Raw genomic sequence first — 20,637 nt, forward strand, 5'->3', positions numbered from 1 at the left:
TATACTTAGTATTGAAAAACATTAATTAAAAGTAAATCTAACAATATAGTAATCTGACTGTAGTATTCACAACACTACAGACTTCAGGATTGACTACTCAGGTTTGGAGTAACTACAGCAACAAGTGCGGACCACCAATTTGACAGCACCAAAAAGGATGTCAGGACATCCAGGCCTACCTGCAACACACCTTGACAGAATCACAAAATGGCCGAGGTTGGAAGGGACCTCTGGAGATCATCTGGTCCAACCCCTCCTTCTAAAGCAGGGTCCTTAGGACACATTACTCATGATTGTGTCCAGACAACTTTTGAATATCTCCAGTGAAGCAGAGTATACAAATTCTCCCTGCAACCTGTGCCAGTGCTCGGTTACCCTCACAGTAACAAAGTTTTTCTCATGTTCAGCTGGAACATCCTGTATTTCAGTTTGTGCCCATTGCCTCTTGTCCTATTGCTGGGCACCACTGAGAAGAGCCTGGTCCCATCCTCTTGACACCTTCCCTTCAGATACTTATACACATAGATGAGATTCACTCTGAGTCTTTTCTTCTACCATGCTGAACAAGCCCAGCTCCCTCATGTGAGAGATGCTCCAGTCCCTTAATAATTTTAGTAGCCCTTTGATGGACTGTCTCCAGTAGTGAGCCAAGAACTGGACACGGGACTCCAGATGTGGCCCCACCAGGGCTGAGTAGAGGAGGAGGATCTCCCTCAACCTGCTGGCAGTGTTCATTCTAATGCAGCCCAGGATACCACAAAAGCCCATTGCTGGCTCATGGTTAACTAGTCCACCAGGACTCCCAGGTCCTCTGCAGAGTAATTTTTTGGCATGTCAGCCCCCAGCCTGTACTGGTGCATGGGGTTATTCCTCCTCAGGTGCAGGACCCTGCACTTGAATTTCACAGAATCATAGAATCATAGAATATCCTGAGTTGGAAGGGACCCTTAAGGATCATCAAGTCCAACTCTTGACACCGCACAGGTCTACCCAAAAGTTCAGACCATGTGACTAAGTGCACAGTCCAATCTCTTCTTAAATTCAGACAGGTTCGGTGCAGTGACAACTTCCCTGGGGAGCCTGTTCCAGTGTGCAACCACCCTCTCTGTGAAGAACCCCCTCCTGATGTCAAGCCTAAATTTCCCCTGCCTCAGCTTAACCCCATTCCCGCGGGTCCTGTCACTGGTGTTAATGGAGAAAAGGTCTCCTGTCTCTCGACACCCCCTTACGAGGAAGTTGTAGACTGTGATGAGGTCTCCTCTCAGCCTCCTCTTCTCCAGGCTGAACAGGCCCAGTGACCTCAGCCGTTCTTCGTACGTCTTCCCCTCCAGGCCTTTCACCATCTTCGTAGCCCTCCTCTGGACACTCTCCAACAGTTTCATGTCCTTTTTATACTGTGGTGCCCAGAACTGCACACAGTACTCGAGGTGAGGCCGCACCAGCGCAGAGTAGAGCGGGACAATCACCTCCCTTGACCTACTAGCGATGCCGTGCTTGATGCACCCCAGGACACGGTTGGCCCTCCTGGCTGCCAGGGCACACTGCTGGCTCATATTCAACTTGCTGTCTACCACGACCCCCAGATCCCTCTCTTCTAGGCTGCTCTCCAGCGTCTCATCGCCCAGTCTGTACGTGCAGCCAGGGTTTCCCCATCCCAGGTGCAGGACCCGGCACTTGCTCTTATTGAACTTCATGTGGTTGGTGATCACCCAGCTCTCCAACCTATCCAGATCCAAGATTTCAAGATGTTCCTCTCTGCCCATCTCTCCAGCCTGTCAAGACCCTTCTGAATAGGAGCATCACAGCACTTTTGGATATCAGCCACTCCTCCCAGTTTTGTATCATCAGCAAACTTCCTGAGGAGGCTCTCATTCCCTTCATTCAAGTAATTGATGAGTAGGTTAACAATATGGGACCCAGTATTGAGCACTAGGGGACATCACTAGCTACAGGTCTCCAACTAGACTCTGTGCCACTGATCACAGTCCTCTGAGACCTGCCATCCAGACAGTTCTCAGTCCACTTCACTGTCTACTCATCCAGCCCACACTTCCCAAGTTTGCATTTGACAATATCATGGGAGACAGCTGCAAAAGACTTGCTGAAGTCACGGTAGACAACATCCACTGCTCTCCCCTCATCTATCCTGCTAATTGTCCCATCATAGAAGGCAATCAGGTTGGTTAAGCATGATTTCTCCTTGGTGTATCTATGCTGACTACTCTTGATCACTTTCTTGTCTACCATATGCTTAGAGATAGCCTCCAGGATGCTCTGATTCCATCACCTCTCTAGGGACTGAAGTGAGGCAGACTGGCCTGTTGTTTCCTGGGTCCTCCTTCCTGTCCTTTTTGTAGACTGGAGTGACATCAGCTTTCTTCCAGTCCTCAGGCATCTCTTCTGATTGCCACAACAAAGATGATCTAGACTGGCCTAACAATCATGTCTGCCAGCTCCCTCAGCACTCGTGAGTTCTAATTAATTCTAATTCCAATTCTAATTCCAATTCTAATTCTAAAAATGAATCAGATACAAGGGCAGACCTCAAAAGACAGATCTAGAAGTAGATTCTCATTTCTACCTGATTCTCTTAGGAGGTGATATTTGCAGTACATGGGGGTGTGTGACTTTGTGCCATGAGAATTGATATATTTCTTGTATTTCAGGGAAACCAATATTATAAACTGCTCTACTTAATTGCTTCCAGGTGTATCTCAATTACTACCCAAAAGGATTTTATTCCATTATTTACACACAAGCAATTAAGCATGTAATCACGTTTCATGCAGTTAACATTCAAACTGTTCAATAGAGCCTTACTCTCCAAATACAAGGAAACATTTTCAAGATACGTTTCCTTTTCAGTGGCACAATTCTAGTCAAACCACTTCCTTCTACTAGTGACAGACTCAAATCCAATTGTTAGGAGACAAAAATCAGCAGCAAATCATAACAGTGTTCCCTGGAATACAAGCTGCTGTTTACAGACCTTTTTTATCAGTTGATATTGTACACCTAATGACAGTATTTAGCATACTTTTTTAACAGGCTGGTCATGCAAACCAGGCTACAGAGGCTATAAAAACAAAACTCACTTTCAAAAGCAATAACCCAGGACTACAGAAAACTAGCACAGAAAGTTGTGGAATTTAATAACAATGCTAGTTCTATATAGCCATTGTGAGGACACCAGAATTTCCAGGAATGTCCATCTGGCACATTTCATATGTTTTAAAGTTATAATAGTAATTTTATAAAGGCTGCAGAGTCTCTTTATTACCAAAAGACTCATCAGAACAAGTATAATCATAATTCAGTGATATTATTTTTTTCAAAGAATTTTTAAATCATCACTTGCACTTTTGCATTTTGTGTGCATGGAAAGTTGCACAAAATACGTTGCTGCAGGGCTGCACCTAATTATATTGGGCATCCAGAAATAGGTGTATCTGACTCAGAATTTCTGCATGCTTTGCCAACCAATCAAACTATAAGAGATGCAAGCTATGGTTAAATTAAGCAATAAGCTGCAAGTTGTGACTTATCGGTGTACAACACACTGCAAGGAAGAAGATCACAACAGGAAGCTGTTTTAAAGTAGTAGTTGTCCTCAGCACAGCTAAGAATATCATCACCACTGTGGCTTTGTGCAGTTTGAGTCAGAGGACCAAGTATTCTAAACTGAATGTTACAGAGCAGGATTAAACATAAAATTATGGTAAGTGCACTAAAGCAGTGATAATTCTGATTATCAACTGTTGTCTATCACCTTTGAAAACCTTTATAAATGCAAGTATTTTTGCTTGATAACAATTATTCTCCATAGACTGAATCTTCAAGCCAGGTTTAGTTGCTTTTCAATTCTGACTAACACAGAACTGGTATAAAAACAGACTTAGCTAGCAAGCAATTCATGCTGAGGCTTTGTCATTAACCTTAAACCAAAAAGGTAACCTATGATGCAGTACTCTGCAATTGGCCCAGGAGATGTGGACAACAGACCTGATCAGCCAAACAAATACCACTCTCATCCAGGTCTCCTCACCTACCCAACATCTCCACAACGGTGGGATTTTACTTTACTTTTTTTTTTTTTTTTTTTTTTTTCCTTTTCTTTACACAATACTATGAAGGAATATTATGCAAATCAATTGGACCAAAACTGGTACCAGAGATTTAAAAGGAAAATGTATTTCATCATGAGAATGTGAGGATATTTGTTTTCATGCCACAAGGGTATTCATTGATAATTAGCAACATGCACAAATTTGCTAGACAAAACACAAAAGAATATATTAGATTAGTCCCCAGATACTTTCTGTCTAAATTTTAGGAAAGCTAAAAGTGAATAATGATACTAAAAGAGTGGGGCAGGGGAACTAAAGAGCAATTACAGTCATTGATAATCATCTCATACATAGTCAGAAAGGACAATAATTAAAAGACAATTCAATAAGTGATCCATACTGAGAACTTTCCATTAGTAGCTCCTTTTCCACAGAACCATTATCTACTTGCTAATTCAGTCATCAGACTAACTTGCAAGGTCATTTTCTAATTGGGAAGTGGTAAGTCTTGAGTCTGAGTTGCAATTTTTAAGGAGTTCTTTTAGTTGATAGCTATGTGTCAAGCAACGGCAATAAATTCCAAGCAGTGTGGCAACTTGACATCAACCACATTATATGAATAAATATGTGGTGTTTTTTTAGACTGATATTATAAAGAACAGTCTTCATCTGTATTCATTATACAGCAAGCTGCGCTATTAAACACTGCTTTGCACAAAGGCTGCAAACATAATATACAATCAGCTATCAAACTAAAATATGTTTAAGAGTTATTTAAACAACTGAAGTATTTCCTATTGATTTTAGATTAGGAACATATCCAGGTTCCCATGCCTGCAAAAGAACAATCATTTTCAGAAATGAATAGAAGTGTATGTAGCAAAATATGTTATTTTATACCACATCATTTTCCAAACTCTATGGTTACTTTTGTAGCAGGATTTTAATGACTACATTTAAAAGAAAAGCATGTTGCCATTTACACACTCTGTTATTCATTGCAATGGTTAAAGCAAAGATCTAAAAACATTGCCAAGAGTGTATTGTGATCCATTGCAGCTGCAGGTGAGTTAGCACGTAATGCGCTGAAACTGATGCAGCACAAGCAATCACATCGTGACATCGTGAATGCTGCACAAGAGAGTGACAAAGCAGTGCTGACAAAACAAATTTTCCTTCAGATTTCTAAGTTATACAGCACTCTTCAAAAATTCAAGAATACTAGTACTTCAATGGTATTTTGCTTGAGTAAGAGCTGCTGGATGCAGACTGGATTTAATGGCTAGTAAACAGCTTTAGGATTTGGCTTGCCATTTGTACCTCTTAAAGACTTCTCTATCCAAAAGTGCTAATGTTTGACTCAACAAACTGTAAGTCATGTTCTCTACTTATTATATAATGGGGACAAAGATGTATGTCAGCACTTTTATATATATTTTTATGTATTTATATGCTTGAATGCATCAGAGATTTTCCTGAAAGCCCAAACAGTGTGATGAAATTTTAAAGAAAATAAATCACTGTGATAAAAGCTGCACTCTTTTCACCTCTGAACAATGTCCATGGGGTCCTCTCACATAGATGGCTATTAGCAAGCCCTTAGGTTCCAGTCCCATGGTACTCTGAGGGAGACTTGAGTTAATCAGAAAGCACAGAGGCAGTAAAAGATCATTAGTGCCTTAGGAAAGCAACCACACACAAGCAAAAAAAAGAACAAGTTGACTGGCAGAGAAGCTAAAAAGCCACTCAAAGATGTCTCCACTTTAAATGGCTTTTCAGAAAAAATAAAAATAAAAACATAAAAATGAGATCGGCTAAGAAGAAACAGAAGCTTTTCTTCATCTTTCCATTGGTGTAAGAAGTTAGAAACACCTGTTCACCTCAGATGCAAAAGACTTCACATACACGAAAAGGAATAGCCAAGTCCTGCCAGTGTTGGTTTTTCCCAGGATAAAAGAGCTGACAGTCTGCTTTGCTTTGTCTTTGAGGAAGATGAGGGTGCCTGAACTAAAAAGTGTGAGGATTCAAGAAAGTTTGGGTTGTCTGTTGATTTGCTCCAGTTATGTGTCCTCTGATGCACTAAGAGAGCAAACATAAAAGACAACCAGAAGACATGGTATGAGTGTGCTATTTTAATGAGCTCAGTGTATTCAATGATCCAAAGCAGAACTGCAGCTGCAGACACAGTGGACCCAGCCTACCTGGGCACAATATATATCAGTTTTAAATATCTGTTATCTTGTAGTTAGCTGGTAAAATATTTTTTTTTACCCCCGTTTTTGAAGAATTTGCTTTAAATTTTGTATGTCTACAAAAGTTTGGTTGACTGTCCCAAAAGACTTAGTGATTATCTCATAGCAATATGATCTGTTGAAATCAATTAAAATATCTCAAGAGCATGAAGTTCATCCTTATTCCATACTACAGACTGCAAAACAGAAGTAGGAAGATGCAGAAGCTTGTTTTGAGAGAAAAAGCTTCATAGAAAACATATCTCAAGCATATTACATCAACTAATGTCTTAATCTTCTCAAAGTTTAAGTCATAGGGTTTTGACATTGTTTCAAAGAAATAATGAGATTGATATTAATCTCTTCTCCCTGGATATCTTGCTAGCCTTTACTAGCTACTTAATGTCTTTAATTTAATTAACATCCTCAGAAAAAGTCAAGAGATGGTTGGTCTTTACTGCCATTAGTTCATCTGCAACCTGTTATCCCTGCCATGCGCTGGGAAGCTGTGCTGCCATTTTGCTTGTCCGTCCACTAAGTCATCCTTTTCTCTAATTCAGTATCTTAAGATGAAGCCAAATAATGCAGGAAGAACTCTCTCATTAACCACATGATATATAACATTCATAAAACTGTTACACAGTGAAACTCCCAGGTTATGTAACAACTCAGTACTCAGTATCTGCCCAAAAAAAGTGTCATTTTCAAAAAGTGATTGAAAAAATATACCACAGTTTTTGTTATGGGTTTACTGAAGTTAGGTAAGTTAGGAATGCATTCATGTTAATCTTCTACTGTCAGTAGCTCACTGTTGAATGAACAGCATTTCTATCACATGCTCCTGATGTTGCCAGATAGAGTAAAAAGGAACTGTTTCATTTGTTCTTATTTTTTCCCCTTAATGAATCATGTAAAGCGTGCTTTCTGGTTTTGTTACTCAGTTATACATGCAATTTTAACAACTGGCTAGCCAAATGCTTTGTACAGCTGTTAAAATCAAGACAAATAACTTTCTCCCTAGACAGTAAAAGGAGTGAAATCTAGGCTCAAAGGCACAGGTTACAGGGTTCCAGTGACGAGCATTCATAGCAGAGCCTAAACACAAGGAAGGTGCAAGAACTGAAATACTGAGTCTGAGTGGTAGCTTTAGCTGTGGTGTCAGACAGGTCAGACCTTTAAGGTATTAGGTAGCCAGATCTCATACCAGGAATGATAAAGGTGGATCTCAAAAGTGATGTGTGGGCTACCAATCTGAATAAAGGACAGTGACACTATTGTCTGCAGTAATTAAGAAGAAAATCGGGGACAATTGAAATTCATGCCTATTATGCTGACCAGTGACACTGTATTGCCTTTCCACATTATTCCAAGAGAATAGGTGGATTTTCTCTCTAAAGGTTTGTCACTGAAGAGCATCTAAGACAGTGATTGCTAGCTAGCTGGGTAACTAGAACAACTAAGCACAAAAGTGATATAAATACTTGGTATTATTTAATCAAGAACTTGCATCTCCCACATTCATTATATAGAGAAGTTTACAGATTAGTAAATTACATCCTGCAGAGCTGTGTCTGGGTGTGCAATCACTTTCACAAGGTACTGTAATAATTTTTCAGTCTTTTTCATTAATTATTGTTTTTAATCCAACTAAAAATGTTAGTGATAGTTTACAACACATAACCAGCAATTCATAGGGTTAGACTGCAAGACAGTAGCGTTATCCTCCTGCCAGAAAACAGTATGAATGATATCTGCAGTGATTTGTTGCTGTCACCTGAACACCCTCTAGAGGTAGGCAAGGAAGCCCTCAGTTTGAAATTAAAACAGATCTGTACCAGTAACAGCATAATCTGCCAACACCGTCTGTCCATCACAGAACTCTTCTGATTTAAAGACAGAAGTTTTATTACTGAGCCATCACAACAGATCAAATGCAGCAAATACCGTGTGTGTGCACAAAATACTGCTCCACAGTACACACTGGACTGGGATGGATGCAAACACTCTGGTTCATTGCCAGAGGCTAAATGTAGGTATGCAGAGCTGAGTGGGACTCATTAATAAACTTAACCCATTCCAAAATCAAAGTACACTTCATTTGTCTTGCCTGAGTCTTTTGTAACTTACTTCAAGATCTTTTCAACTGTCCACGTTCTCATTCAGGCTCATTTTCATATCAGTCTTGTAGAGATTTGCCTCTTTTATAATCAAGAGAGAACAATAAAATTTTGCCATGGATTACTAATCAGAAAAAACACAATCTAAATTTTATAAAATCATATTTCTTAAATACTCACTGATAGTCAATTATATCTTCCAGATACATATCTTATCTGAAATGTCACTATCTGCACTGGTTTAATAAATCTGAGTTTTCAGTCATTATCTATTACACTATTTATGTGTTTTTGTGTTTATGTATTTATGTGTTTAGGATTAACTCCTAAACCTGACGATAAAAACAAGTCAAAAAGAATACCATGACCTTTCTTTGTAGGGAACTAATTTAAACATATGGGCAGGCAAAAACAAAACAAAACAAAACAAACAAACAAACAAACAAACAAAAAACAAACAAAAACAAACAAACAAAAAACTGGAGAGCAAAATCACACAAAGGATTTTTCAAAGAAAATCCTTCTCTTCTGACACTTACTGGTGTGATAACACATTTCAGGTTGATACAGATATTTCAGCTCCTTCCTTCCCATTAATGAACAGCAACAATAACAACGTTTAATCTAATTTTATTGTATTTTTAGATGTCTTTGACATTTTATAGGTGTCATTAGCTCAGCTATAGTTTCAAGGAGAAATTCCCTGGACAAGGATAAGACTGCTCTGGAGCGACTGAATTCCTTCCTGCAGAAAAAGTCTCTGAGGATTATATTTCTCAGCAAGCCAAAGGGTATTCAGAGGGATGGAAATTTCAGATGTCTCTCCTCAGGTCTTCCTCCAAGTGTGCCACTACTCATGACAGAGGGCAGAGAGATTGTGCTGCACTCCTGCTTCACCCCTTCCTGTCAAACTATCCGCAGGAGCAGCCAAAATGTGACCTAAGCTCCAGCCAAGCATGGACCCAGGTGGGAATAAAACAGCTGAGGCTCATTCTCAGCAAAGAGGAGGGTGCTGATGGCATGAGGATTGCTGTCCCCAGTATATGTTAAGTTTACAAGAGCCATCAACAAGATCAGAAGCAGTCCAGAGGAGATGCTACCTTCTACACCCTGCTGGGCAAATTCGTCTTGCACGTACAGATCATGCTGGAAGTGCCAGAGGATGTGGACACTTGCTTGGCGAGGCGGGCAGCCCACATGCAACTGGTCCCCAGCCGGGCACGTGGCATGGCTCATGCGTGTCACCTGCCTTTCTGGAAATGCAAGAGACTAAGACATACAGCAGGGCTACACATTGCTGCTCTGAAGAAAGGGTTTGCCTGTTGCACAGTGTAATGTTTTGCTATAGAAGTTTCGAGCAGTTTATATACAGTATTCAAATTGCACAGACTGGGGTTCATCCATTATTCTAACTTGATATGAAATCAAATTAATGAATAAGCACCTTATCATAAAGCGGAAAAATACTGAAAGCTATTGTTTTAAGTCTAAAGAAAAACTTGGCCTCTGACTCTGATAATACTTCAGATACCTGTATTCGTTTTAGCTACCAGAACACACATACACACACACACACAAAATACACCAACATTTACCAAGGGAAAAACTACAATCAGTTATTGAATAAAATTTTCATTATGTAGAAAAATATTACTGACTATTTCCTCAGGTCTGCACAAAGGGTCAAAAACCCAATGGAAGAAAGATGTAAAGATCAATAGAATGCTTTATCTATATTTAAATCTGATAAATTGATTCACATTGGTACTTCAGCTTTCTCTCAACAGGAAGCAAATAAGAAAAGGGAAAATGTCAATTAAAACATGTTAATAATGTAAGATAAGCCCACATTTCTAATTTAAACGTAACATTCAATGTCAGTCAAGTACTGTTACAGTCAAGTTGATATTCATAAATTCTCCCTCACTTTGAAGATTTTGTTCCCATCTAGGTAATGTCTTCTGCCTCTGTACACTTCCACAAGTGCTCTCAGCATAGCTCTCCCTACACAGCATCTCCAAACAGCAAAATCTCATGTGGAGTGCCTGCATATACAAAATATAATAGCTTCAACAACTTTGGAATAGGCCTTCATCCCTCCATACAAGAATTTCTCAAGGATATCTTCAGAAGCTTTATAAACGTATCTCCAATTCAGATGGTTTTCACCATCATCCCTGATTGAAAGACAGAGCTTTTATCAATGCTCAGTTGATGATTTCTACTAACTACTATGCAAGTGCTATTAACTACTAATAATGCCACTAAAAATTACATCTAAAAACATTTTCAGGATGAAAATCAAAGTTCCTTCCGAAGTGCACTTATAATTCGCGATCACCACCTGCCTCATCACTGCCTACAAGAATCTGTCAATTCCAATGCCCTGGCATGCAGATTAGTGGAAGCCAAATCACAAGTTTAGTCAGCAGCCAGTGTGACCTTTGAGGAAGGCTAACTTTCCAGATGGTATCTCCAATCACCAAATCAAATCTATTGCTTCCAAGCTTAAAGGGGGAGAAAAACATGTTTCTTTGAACAACAACTTTTTTGTTATACAATCTTTTTTTTTTTTTTTTTTTTTTTAAATTCTACTTCATCTTCAGTCTATGGATGCAGTTATTAATGCATTGTTTTCTCAAGGAGAGAAACATCCACTGATTGAATGACTAGCAATTCAGTAAATCACTAAAGTGCACATGTACCTAGTGTGACTAACTGCATACTGCACAGGAAGTGTCCTGAAACCTCCTCTGAGAAACTGACATTTAATTCATGTCGCTAGTAAAAGCAATTTAGGTGGGGCCAAAGGCATGAAAAGTACCACCTCCCTGCTGCACTTCCAGAGGGTCTCAGGGACAGATCTGAGAAACACCCTCCCTCTGCCAGCACAGGCTCCTTTTTCCTTCCCACTGCACAGATACCTGCAGGGAGCTCACTGCACCTGTACACAAGCTGCTTTACATTTTATGCCACCAATAAGCATCTTTTTGCAGAGAGTAGCAAACAAGAAGGTGCTCTTCTATGGCGATGGCTCATATGAGGCACACAAAAAAATTTACTCTACAGAAACTATTGCACAGAGATGAGAGAAGATACAGAGATTTCTTTCCTCCAGATAATTTTACAGGCCACTTCTAACCTCAATCAGCATGTATCAGTGTATTTCAAGCTGATGAATCCACTGTGTGATGTCCTGGCAACAAGGCAATGCATCTTCTCCAGCATGGGGCCACATGAAAGGACATCACCTGCTCTCCAACCCCAACCCTGTGCACATACCATGTGGGGCTCACACCAGCTTTCTCTGAGCATCACCTGTCATGCTCTGAAAACATGTCAGCATCACCATCAAAAAGACATGTTTGCTGATACAGACTCCTCTCCTGGGGAGACCAACCTGCATTTCCAAACTCCCTGCCAAACACCTCTGTGACTTACAGAAGTGCATCCAACACATTTCATCTTCTTTTTCCCACAAAGGCCCCCTCAGGTCTGTCAGGATCCATACAAGTTACATATTTAGAAAAGGCCCCAGCAGTAACTTTTAAGTGCATCCCTGTTAACAGAGCATGGAAGAGGAAAATTCGTGCATTTGCATCTAATTGGTAATTCTCAGATACCACAGTTATGGATGAGTTTAAGCCATACAAAGCAATTAAATGTAATGCACTAGAAGAAGATAGATGCTATTTCTGACTGAATGACCTCAAAAGAATGGGTGTAGATGCTGTAATCTCAGACCCTAGCAAACCAGGGAGCATCTGAATACGTTTGGTAACATTGTTTTCCTCTCAAAGCAGAAAGATCTTACTCTCTTGGATTTGTCATATTTGACTCCTGGCACCAGTAAGTTGATATCATGTGATGCCTGCTATGACTACAATAAAATAATTTAAACTCTACAAAAACTCTCAAAAGGTTTAATGTGTTCCTTTCTTTTAAGTAGGGAGCCTCAAAGCAAGAAGGTAGCCAAGACAAACAGGGATATATAACAGGGATATATTGCTTAAATCAAGAAGTGGGCAGGTACAGAACTTCCTTTCTTCATTACTCGTAATCAGTTTAAGAGCATGATTCATGTGTTAAACTTCATTTGATACAAGTGTGGGGAAAAAAAAAAAAAAGTGAATTATCCATTGAACACACAATGGAATAATTAAAGGAAGCTGTAGGTACTCCATGCTTTTCAAAATTCATCACTCTTCAAGAAAAAGCTTACGTACATATTTATGTCCATCTTTGTTAAGCGAAACCTACACATTTATGCTTGAATATCTTCTTGGATGAAGGCCAAGCAGAGAAATTCAGATATATGTAACTGGAGGACTGTGTCCACCTTTGAATCACTGGCCCAGACCATACATGCTCACGTATTCTTTCAAGTAGAATACAGTGCCTAAGACTACACTTCAGTGCCCAAAGTGATGAACGTTTTGTGAGCTTCCTGTAAAGCAATTACACTGCAACTCAGACAGCTATCACAAGATAAATCTACTGTTCAACAGAAAATTGAAAATACTTCTTGATCAAATGCAGCTGAACTGTAAGACAGCCTTTGAACTTTTAATTAATGTCTGTAAAGGAATTTTACTTTGACATGAGCACAGCAACTGCTTAAAATTATTTTGCAATTGATAAAACCATACAGCTGATGAATTTTCTACCTTAACTGAGCTGCAGTGGCAATCCCTTGGGCAATCAAAGTCTGCTCTCTTACAGGAAACCTGCAAAGCAAACTCTTAAAAAAATCTCTCTCAGAAAACAAAAAGGGAAAAAAAAAAAAAAAACACACTAGTTTTCTCAAATTCAATATAGTTTATATAATACATACAGTCAAAAGCAAATTTTAGTCCACCAGCACTAAAAACAAAAGAATGCATGCTCTGTTGTGTGAATGGCTTGCAAAGGGAAAAAGCAAGATTTATTTTAAGAAAAGTATCTGCCTCATTAGGAAGAAGGTATGGAATAATATCTATGATGTTTACATGTTAAAGATTTTTCATTACATAGTATAATTTATTTGTCCTACTCCATCTTACTTCACCTGTGTGAAGAAGATACAGTTTTCCTTCAAATAAAATCTATGGCAAATGTCATTAATTTTCACCAGACATGTAATTTATGGCAATGGAAATATGAAACATATAAAAATGTTAAATACTTGGCAATTAAGTTCTGTCTGTGAGCTACTAAGAACTGACTACCCTACAGCACTGAGTTTTATTTGCAATATTAGGAGTTTACATTATCTAGGAATAAAATCTTATTTACATATATTTCCATTAAAAAAAATAAATTAAAAATGTGCTTTTCCATTCCACTAAAACTATAATGAAAAACTTTCCTACATTTTCATGAGTATTGGTAGATATATTAATGATGATTATTCTAATGAATATTGAATTCACTGTTAATGAAGGAATGATCACTGGTATTTCATTTGGTGGGCGCTAGGCATTATTTGTAAGTATTAGAAAAATTTTGGCTCAATTCTACTTTCACCCAAATCAGGGAATTTAATTCATCACAAACAACAGTAAAACACGGCAATTGGCTACTGACAATATAGTCAAATTTGGAGCACTGAAACTGCATCAAATCTAAGTATTGTGACATTTATTTTTGCTTTATACAGTCAAATACTACAGAAACTTAAAAACTATTAAAAAAAAAATCTCCAGCTCATTAACCTATTGTCTAGAACCTCCTGTGCAAATCTGTCACACAAATAGTGTCTCACTTGCAATTAAAATCTTCCTAAAATCTTCCCTGCATCCTCTAAAACAACCTCTTTGAAACAACACACATTTAATGTCACATTACATATTCACAGATTGCCCTACTGTTGGCCAAAATCTGTAATTCCAGACAATATTTTTCACCATATGAGGCCACAGGAAGTTCATCCAGAGTTTCTACATCACACAAGATCCTCAATCAGCAAGAGAAGAAACATCACTCAAAGAAAAAACACATCTAAGATAGGACTGTTACCCCCAAATATAATGCCAATTATAATAATGCCAACTATTATAATGCCAAACCCAAACACTAACGTACTGTACTATCGACCTCACTAACCACATTCACAATTCATTATCTCATTTGAGAACTGAACATTAGGACAAATAGAAGAAAGACCATGTGCATGAACTCTCACCAGTCCTGGTCTTAGTGACTTTCTCAAAGAAAACCTTTTGTTCTCTTCTTTCTAAGAGGCTGAGGAACAGTTTTGATTTTAATGGCAAAGCAGTGTTTCCCCTGGACCACTACTGCTGAATGAGAGAGCAAGGCCAGTACAAATGAATGAACTGAGGAAACCAAGAATGAAAAGAACAAAATGTGAAACAATATTTTGGTAAGTGAAAATCAGTTCTTATGCACATGACATGATAAATATTCCCAGTCCTGAAGATCCTCAGGCAAGAAATAGCTCTCCAACAAAAACTGAATGAAAAAGAAAAGCTACATGTTATTTATTGCCCATGATAGGGCTCCAGAAGAGGGCTGCTGTCCATGAACAACAGTGGGAAAGTGCAGGAATGCAGCGTTGTTGTCCACTTTATCTTCTCTTGTGATCACATAGAACATGCAAGTGGTTTTGAAAATTGTTGACTGAGATGAAGAGTACAAGAACACACATAAAGTGAACAGAAAAAACAAGCAAGCCCAATTAAAAGAACAGTTGAGCTCAGCATGTGGTGCAGAAAAACCCCATGCATCCATATCATCTGGGAAGCCACTGTTTGGGCAGCAGCCCCAGTGAAAAGGGCTTTGGGGTTATTGTGAGCATGGCAGGTTGTGTACAAGCCAATAGCATACAGCCATCAGAGATAAGGCAAGCGACAGTTATATTAGAAGTGCGTGGCCAGAAAACTGCAGGTTATTCTTCTCCTTTATTCAGCATGCCCTCACACCATGGTATCCAATTGTGCCCTTCCACCAATTGATCAGGGATGTGCAGAAGCTGGGAGAGACCCTGGAGAGCCACTAAGAAGGTTTGAGGCCTCAAGTATGAGAGGCTCCGGCAACACAAAGAGGCTGAGGGAGCTGAGCTCCTTCAGTTTGGCAAGAAGGTACCAGTTGACTGGCACCCTACAGCAAGTCAAGCAGCCTACAGCTACTTGAAGAGAAACTGCAGGGGTAAAGAAGCCATATTCTTCTTGACAGTGCCAGATGATACAAAAAGGAGCAATGACCAGAAATTGCCACTTGGAAGGTTCAGGTTGACTCTCCTCTCACCCCAAACCTTCTATTTTCAAAAGCAGGGTAGTACAGGCCTACAACAGGCTACCCAATGAGGCTGTGGGACCTCCATCGACCAAGGTTTAAGACCTGACCAGACAAAGCCCAGTTGATATGAATGGAAAGAGTGTGGCACACACATAGAATCACAGACTGATTCAAATGCAACAAACTGCTGCAGATTTATACTGAACTGCATCTAAGTATTCACCATCATTCATTGTCACTCTCCAAAATAAAATTCTTACTAAACTTTAGGTGGCAGTTAAACAGCTTTACATTTTTACCTCTTCAGTGCCTAATAAGATTGGCTTTGCCACACCATTTATGTTGTCAGCCCTGGTATCATTTGTTATTTGTAATACACATCATACAAAAAAAAAAAAAATAAAAATACATTGTTATCCTAACAATAAGAGGCCCTGACTACGAAATAATACTTGAAAAGATAAGTGCCACAGATCTACCCACAGAGCAGCTGGAACAAGTTCATTAGATGCCCTAAGATGGATAAAATAAAGTGATAGAATCATTTATCCTGCTTTCTGATAGGCAGGTATTTAGGGTGTTGTGCATTATTGTGTTTTTAATCAGAATGTAGAATGTAGAACCTCCCTAATTATACCCATAGCGCAGTATGATGCAGCACTGTTAGCTCAGATGCAAAGAAACTGCTGTTCAATAGCCATCTGATCATTAGTAAAATATGTCTGGAAAGCAGATCTGGAAAACTAAAATAGTTAGTTACATGTTTGATGGCATCATTAGACTTTTTCAGAAATCATTTCTCAGCCCATTTCCATAAAGAATGCAAAGAACAAGAAGAAGGACATTGTAGTGGGTCACAAATTCATCTACCACAGTATCTTATCTCCAGCAATGACCAGTAGAAGACGCCCATGGAAACATCAATACAGGTCACGCAAAGTGATACTGCCCCGGTGCACACATCCAGCCCTGCGATTTGTGATTCAGAAGCTTCCAGAGCAAAAGGTGGTGGTTTTGAAAAGACAATGACATTACCATGACAAACGTCAAAGGCTTTTGCACAGAATTTATTAAAAAGTTAGTAAGAAACAGAAACTTTATTATTCCTGAAATAAATCCAACATGTTAAAGTAAGAAACTTATGCAACTAATTATATCCTACCAGTAAAAACAGTATCAAAGAGTAATATTTTTTTCTGAGCTTCTCATGCCATCTCTTTTTCAGAATGTCAGTTAAGAATAAAAATAATACAAAATCTTTATGACAGCTGAAGATGAAACCCAGAGTTAAATTTGCAACAAATCTGGAATTCCCCTTTGATCCGTGTAAGGCAATGTCTACACATTCTTATCAAACCAACCAAACAACCCAAAATAATCTAAATAAACAACGACAGCAACAACAAAAATAAATTCTATGACATCCCAAGACAATGCTTCTCAGAAGTTACAGTATTACAGCATTTTAACATATGTGCACATGCATTAAATATGCACATGCTCCATGTGTAGGTGAAGCATAAATACTTTATTAGCAAGAGTTTAAGTTACTGACTCATTACTCACAAATGGTATGAATGTTCTTTTCTGATTTCATAAGTGTACATATTTTAAATGTTCCTAAATGACTAAGAACAGAAGACTGTGGTGCTTGCAGTAAAGATTTTAACTAGGGCTTCCATGTAGAGAGCTACTGAGGTACACAAAAAAGACCTAAGAAACATGTAATTTATGGCTCTACTACTCAGCACAATTATACTGAAGTCAAAGGGCCATGCTCAAGAGTAATATAGTTCACCTAGTAGCAAAAGGTTGCAGAACAGCTGTCTTTGCCAGAAGTTTGTATGGTTGTATTTACAAATAAATTAACCAACTGACTTCCAAATGCAGGTCACAACACTTGCTCCTCAGGTGGCTGGCCTATTTTTCTTTCTGCTTTGAAAGGCCAAGAAGAAAAGAGAAGAGCAAATTGGGCATAATTCTCAGCTCTAAAGCACTTTCCCTATGGAAATGAGAAATTAAAATATCACTGCAGGGATGGTTTCTCATTTGTAACTGGTGCTTAATTCCCCCCTTCTCACTGCAAAAACAAACAGGAAAGACTAAATAAACTCATACATCTAAGACTTCAAACTGAAACTCTGAAAGCACCCTTGGGTTATTTCAACCCTGTGTATCACAGTGAGCTTCATTTTAGGAGAACAATGATCTAGACAGAAGGTCTTACACTAGATATCCCATTTCTGTACCAGAAATAGTACAGGGCTATAACAGGCTCTGCAGTAGTCAAGAATAGCTTAGCAGAGGTAGGAGCAGACGTCTCATCCACATACTTAGTAATGTCTTTGCAACTCTAAGCTGTTTCAAGACTTCTTTTTTTGTTTGTCTGTTTTTAATTACTTTTTTTTTTTTAATTCTGTAAGAAAGTATGTTTTCTAAGATGAAATTGTATTTGATCAGGTGGCTGGAAACAAGGAGCTGGAAACAAGGAGCCTAAAACATCAAAAATATTATCTATCTGTCAGTCATTAATCAGAATTAAATAAATACCTTAAAAGAATTTATAGACTGGCAATGAAGATGGCTGACAAATTGACATCCAATGGAACTTCAAATGCACCTTAAAAATAGAGAGCTGTAGTAGTCACAGATCCTTAAAGGTAATATTGTTACTAGGGTGCCTTTATATTACAGTAATGTTTCAAGCTCTTTCACACAGATCTGCTCAGATAGAAGATATAATGTTGGCATTTACAGCTGCCAAAATTGCCATTTGCAATTAAAAATTAAAACTGGCACTCATTCTATGCAGGCAATTATCTAAACGCAGCTGGCGATCTTCCTTGTTTACAGTGCTGCTGTGTCATGACTTCACTCTGTTTGGAAATTTACTTTTTTTTTTTTTTTTTTTTTTTTTTTTGGCGGTTTAAACTTGTCAACTTTATTTCTAACTTGAACTTTACTTGTTTTAATGGTTTTCATTGTGATGTCAGAGAGAAAGGTCCAAAACTGCAATTTATGGATTTTCTATGGCAGCTTCAGGCACTGCAGTAAGATAGCTCCTAGCAAGTAGTTCAGAGATTCTCCCACTCTTAATTAAGCATGATCTGCGCTGCAGGAGAACACCTGTAAGAACCCAAATAGCAAAATGTACCCAATAAAAGCCCTCCAAGAAGAAAGTTCAATCTGTAAGGGTGATTTGCACAGTAAAATAGACTGGACAGCTCTACTCGGGGGTCAAAAAGCCTTTTACTGGCTAAATGATAACGTTACATCTATTCCTACTCCTTGTCGGCTATAGCAATTTTGATCTCCTAAGGAACTCCATCCGTGATGTATCTCTGTAAGCACACTGCCATCTTTCTGGCAAAGTACTTTTCCACCTATGAAAACTTGTATTAAAGTAGTATTTGGGGATTCCCTGGCTGCTGGGAGAGGAGTAGTCTGTGTGTTACCAAACAGCTTTTAGGGACCAGTTGCTTTTTCACGAGAGCTGCTGTAATCGCGAGCTTGATTCCAGCAACTCTCATGGAAAACAGTTACCTACAGCAAATCAATTAAATCTACCTTTTTTTTTTTTTTTTTTTTTTTTTTAATTAGGTATCTTCTGTGGTCAAACACAGAAATACCTCGTCCTGCTCCCCTGTTACAGTCACACCTATCACACTACATCCGTAATTTATCTCAGCGTTTCCACCTAGTGCTCCATTGCAATGCCTCCTTGCCAGACACCGTGTTGCGTGTCTTCACCAGCCGTCCAGCAGGCTTTCGAGCCGGACCTTTCCCCTGAGCATTACCAAAACCCTTGACGGCAGAGGATCGCCATCGATGTGAGGACCACCCGGAGACACCTGAAGTAGTTAAAGGGCTCGGATCCCCTCTCACTGCTATCCCGGGCGAGCCTGTGTGGATTAAATCAGCGCAAGCTCCCCGGCGCTGTGTCAGTGCTGCTCAGCACAGGGGACGCGAGGATCAGTCCCACGCTCCCTCGGAAAGAGAGAAAGTGCTGGCCCTAAAGGAGGAGTTAGGTTCTCAAAGAAAAGGCACAGAAACGCCAAATCCCAAATAAAAGGCTGCTCGCTGCTCCCTTCCGAAGCGCTGACTCCCCTTGCAGTCAGCAGGTGGGCACAGGGGGAATGCCGTCGGGGAAGCGGATCATCCCCCGGCGCCGTGTGTCCCCGAGCCGAGCCCACTAGTGGGGTGGAAGCACCGCGGGTGGAAGCGGCGCCCCGCGGGCTCCCCAGCAGTAACTTTGCAAAGCCTCCCGCCCGCTGACCGCCGGGCAAACGCCACGCCGGGGGCCGGCCTCAGTGCCCCTCGATGGGGAGTCCGGCGGGTTAGCGGGGGTTAAAGGGGGATAACGGGGGGCAGCGGGGGTTAGCGGGGGTTAGCAGAGGTTAGCGGCTTTCCCGGCGTTATTCCCGCAGGTGGCAGCGGCCCCGCCGGGCGCAGGGCGATGTTCGGGGAGCGGAGCGATGCTCGCGGGGAGGATGCTCGGAGCCCGGCGGCTCCGGACGGGACGGGAGGGGGTCGGTACTCACACGAAGGCGTGGTAGACGAAGGCCCAGCCGCGGGGCCGCTCCAGCACGTTGTACAGGTAGTTCTGCAGCCGGCGGTACTTGGCGTTCCTGCGGCAGCTCGGCCCGCTGCTGTACGACAGCGGCTTGCCCAGTAGGCTCATGCGGGCGCCGTGCTTCCCTCGGCGGCCCTCCCGCAGCCCGGCGGGGGCGGCCGCGCCGCCGGCAGTGCCCAGCAGCAGCAGGCCGTCTCCGCGGGCCGCCGCGCTCGCCAGCGCCCTGCCCCGGCCCGACTCCACATCCTTCATGCCCGCCGCCGCGCCGCTCTTCACCCAGAGCCCCGCGGAGCCGCCCTCCTCCCCGCCGCCGTGGTTGCGGGGCATGGCATCACCCCGGGCGCCGGGGCGGGCGCCGGGGCCGCGGCGGAGCAGGGCGCGGGAGGCGGCGGCGGCGGCGGCCCGCAGGAGGC

The 20,637-nt window shown here is 40.7% G+C and overlaps 1 protein-coding gene and 1 long non-coding RNA gene across 5 annotated transcripts in view; one reads left to right on the forward strand and one right to left on the reverse strand.

Moving 5' to 3' along the window:
• Positions 1 to 20,588, reverse strand: part of KCNQ5 (potassium voltage-gated channel subfamily Q member 5) — a 291,704-nt gene extending 271,116 nt beyond the window's left edge. For 2 of the 4 annotated variants that reach the window (XM_035322817.1, XM_035322818.1), the window contains exon 1: positions 20,193 to 20,588. In XM_035322817.1, coding sequence (XP_035178708.1) covers positions 20,193 to 20,551 — 359 coding nt within the window. In that variant the 5' untranslated portion in view covers positions 20,552 to 20,588. The remainder of the gene's footprint in view (positions 1 to 20,192) is intronic. The other 2 variants (XM_035322820.1, XM_035322819.1) reach the window with 2 other exon arrangements.
• Positions 3,609 to 9,814, forward strand: LOC118164974. Its single transcript, XR_004749785.1, has 3 exons — positions 3,609 to 3,718; positions 5,249 to 5,437; positions 9,081 to 9,814. It is a non-coding gene; the product is annotated as an uncharacterized LOC118164974 (long non-coding RNA).
• Positions 20,589 to 20,637: the final 49 nt, after the last annotated feature.

Source organism: Oxyura jamaicensis, chromosome 3 (assembly GCF_011077185.1).
Source record: "Oxyura jamaicensis isolate SHBP4307 breed ruddy duck chromosome 3, BPBGC_Ojam_1.0, whole genome shotgun sequence".
Taxonomy (NCBI): domain Eukaryota; kingdom Metazoa; phylum Chordata; class Aves; order Anseriformes; family Anatidae; genus Oxyura; species Oxyura jamaicensis.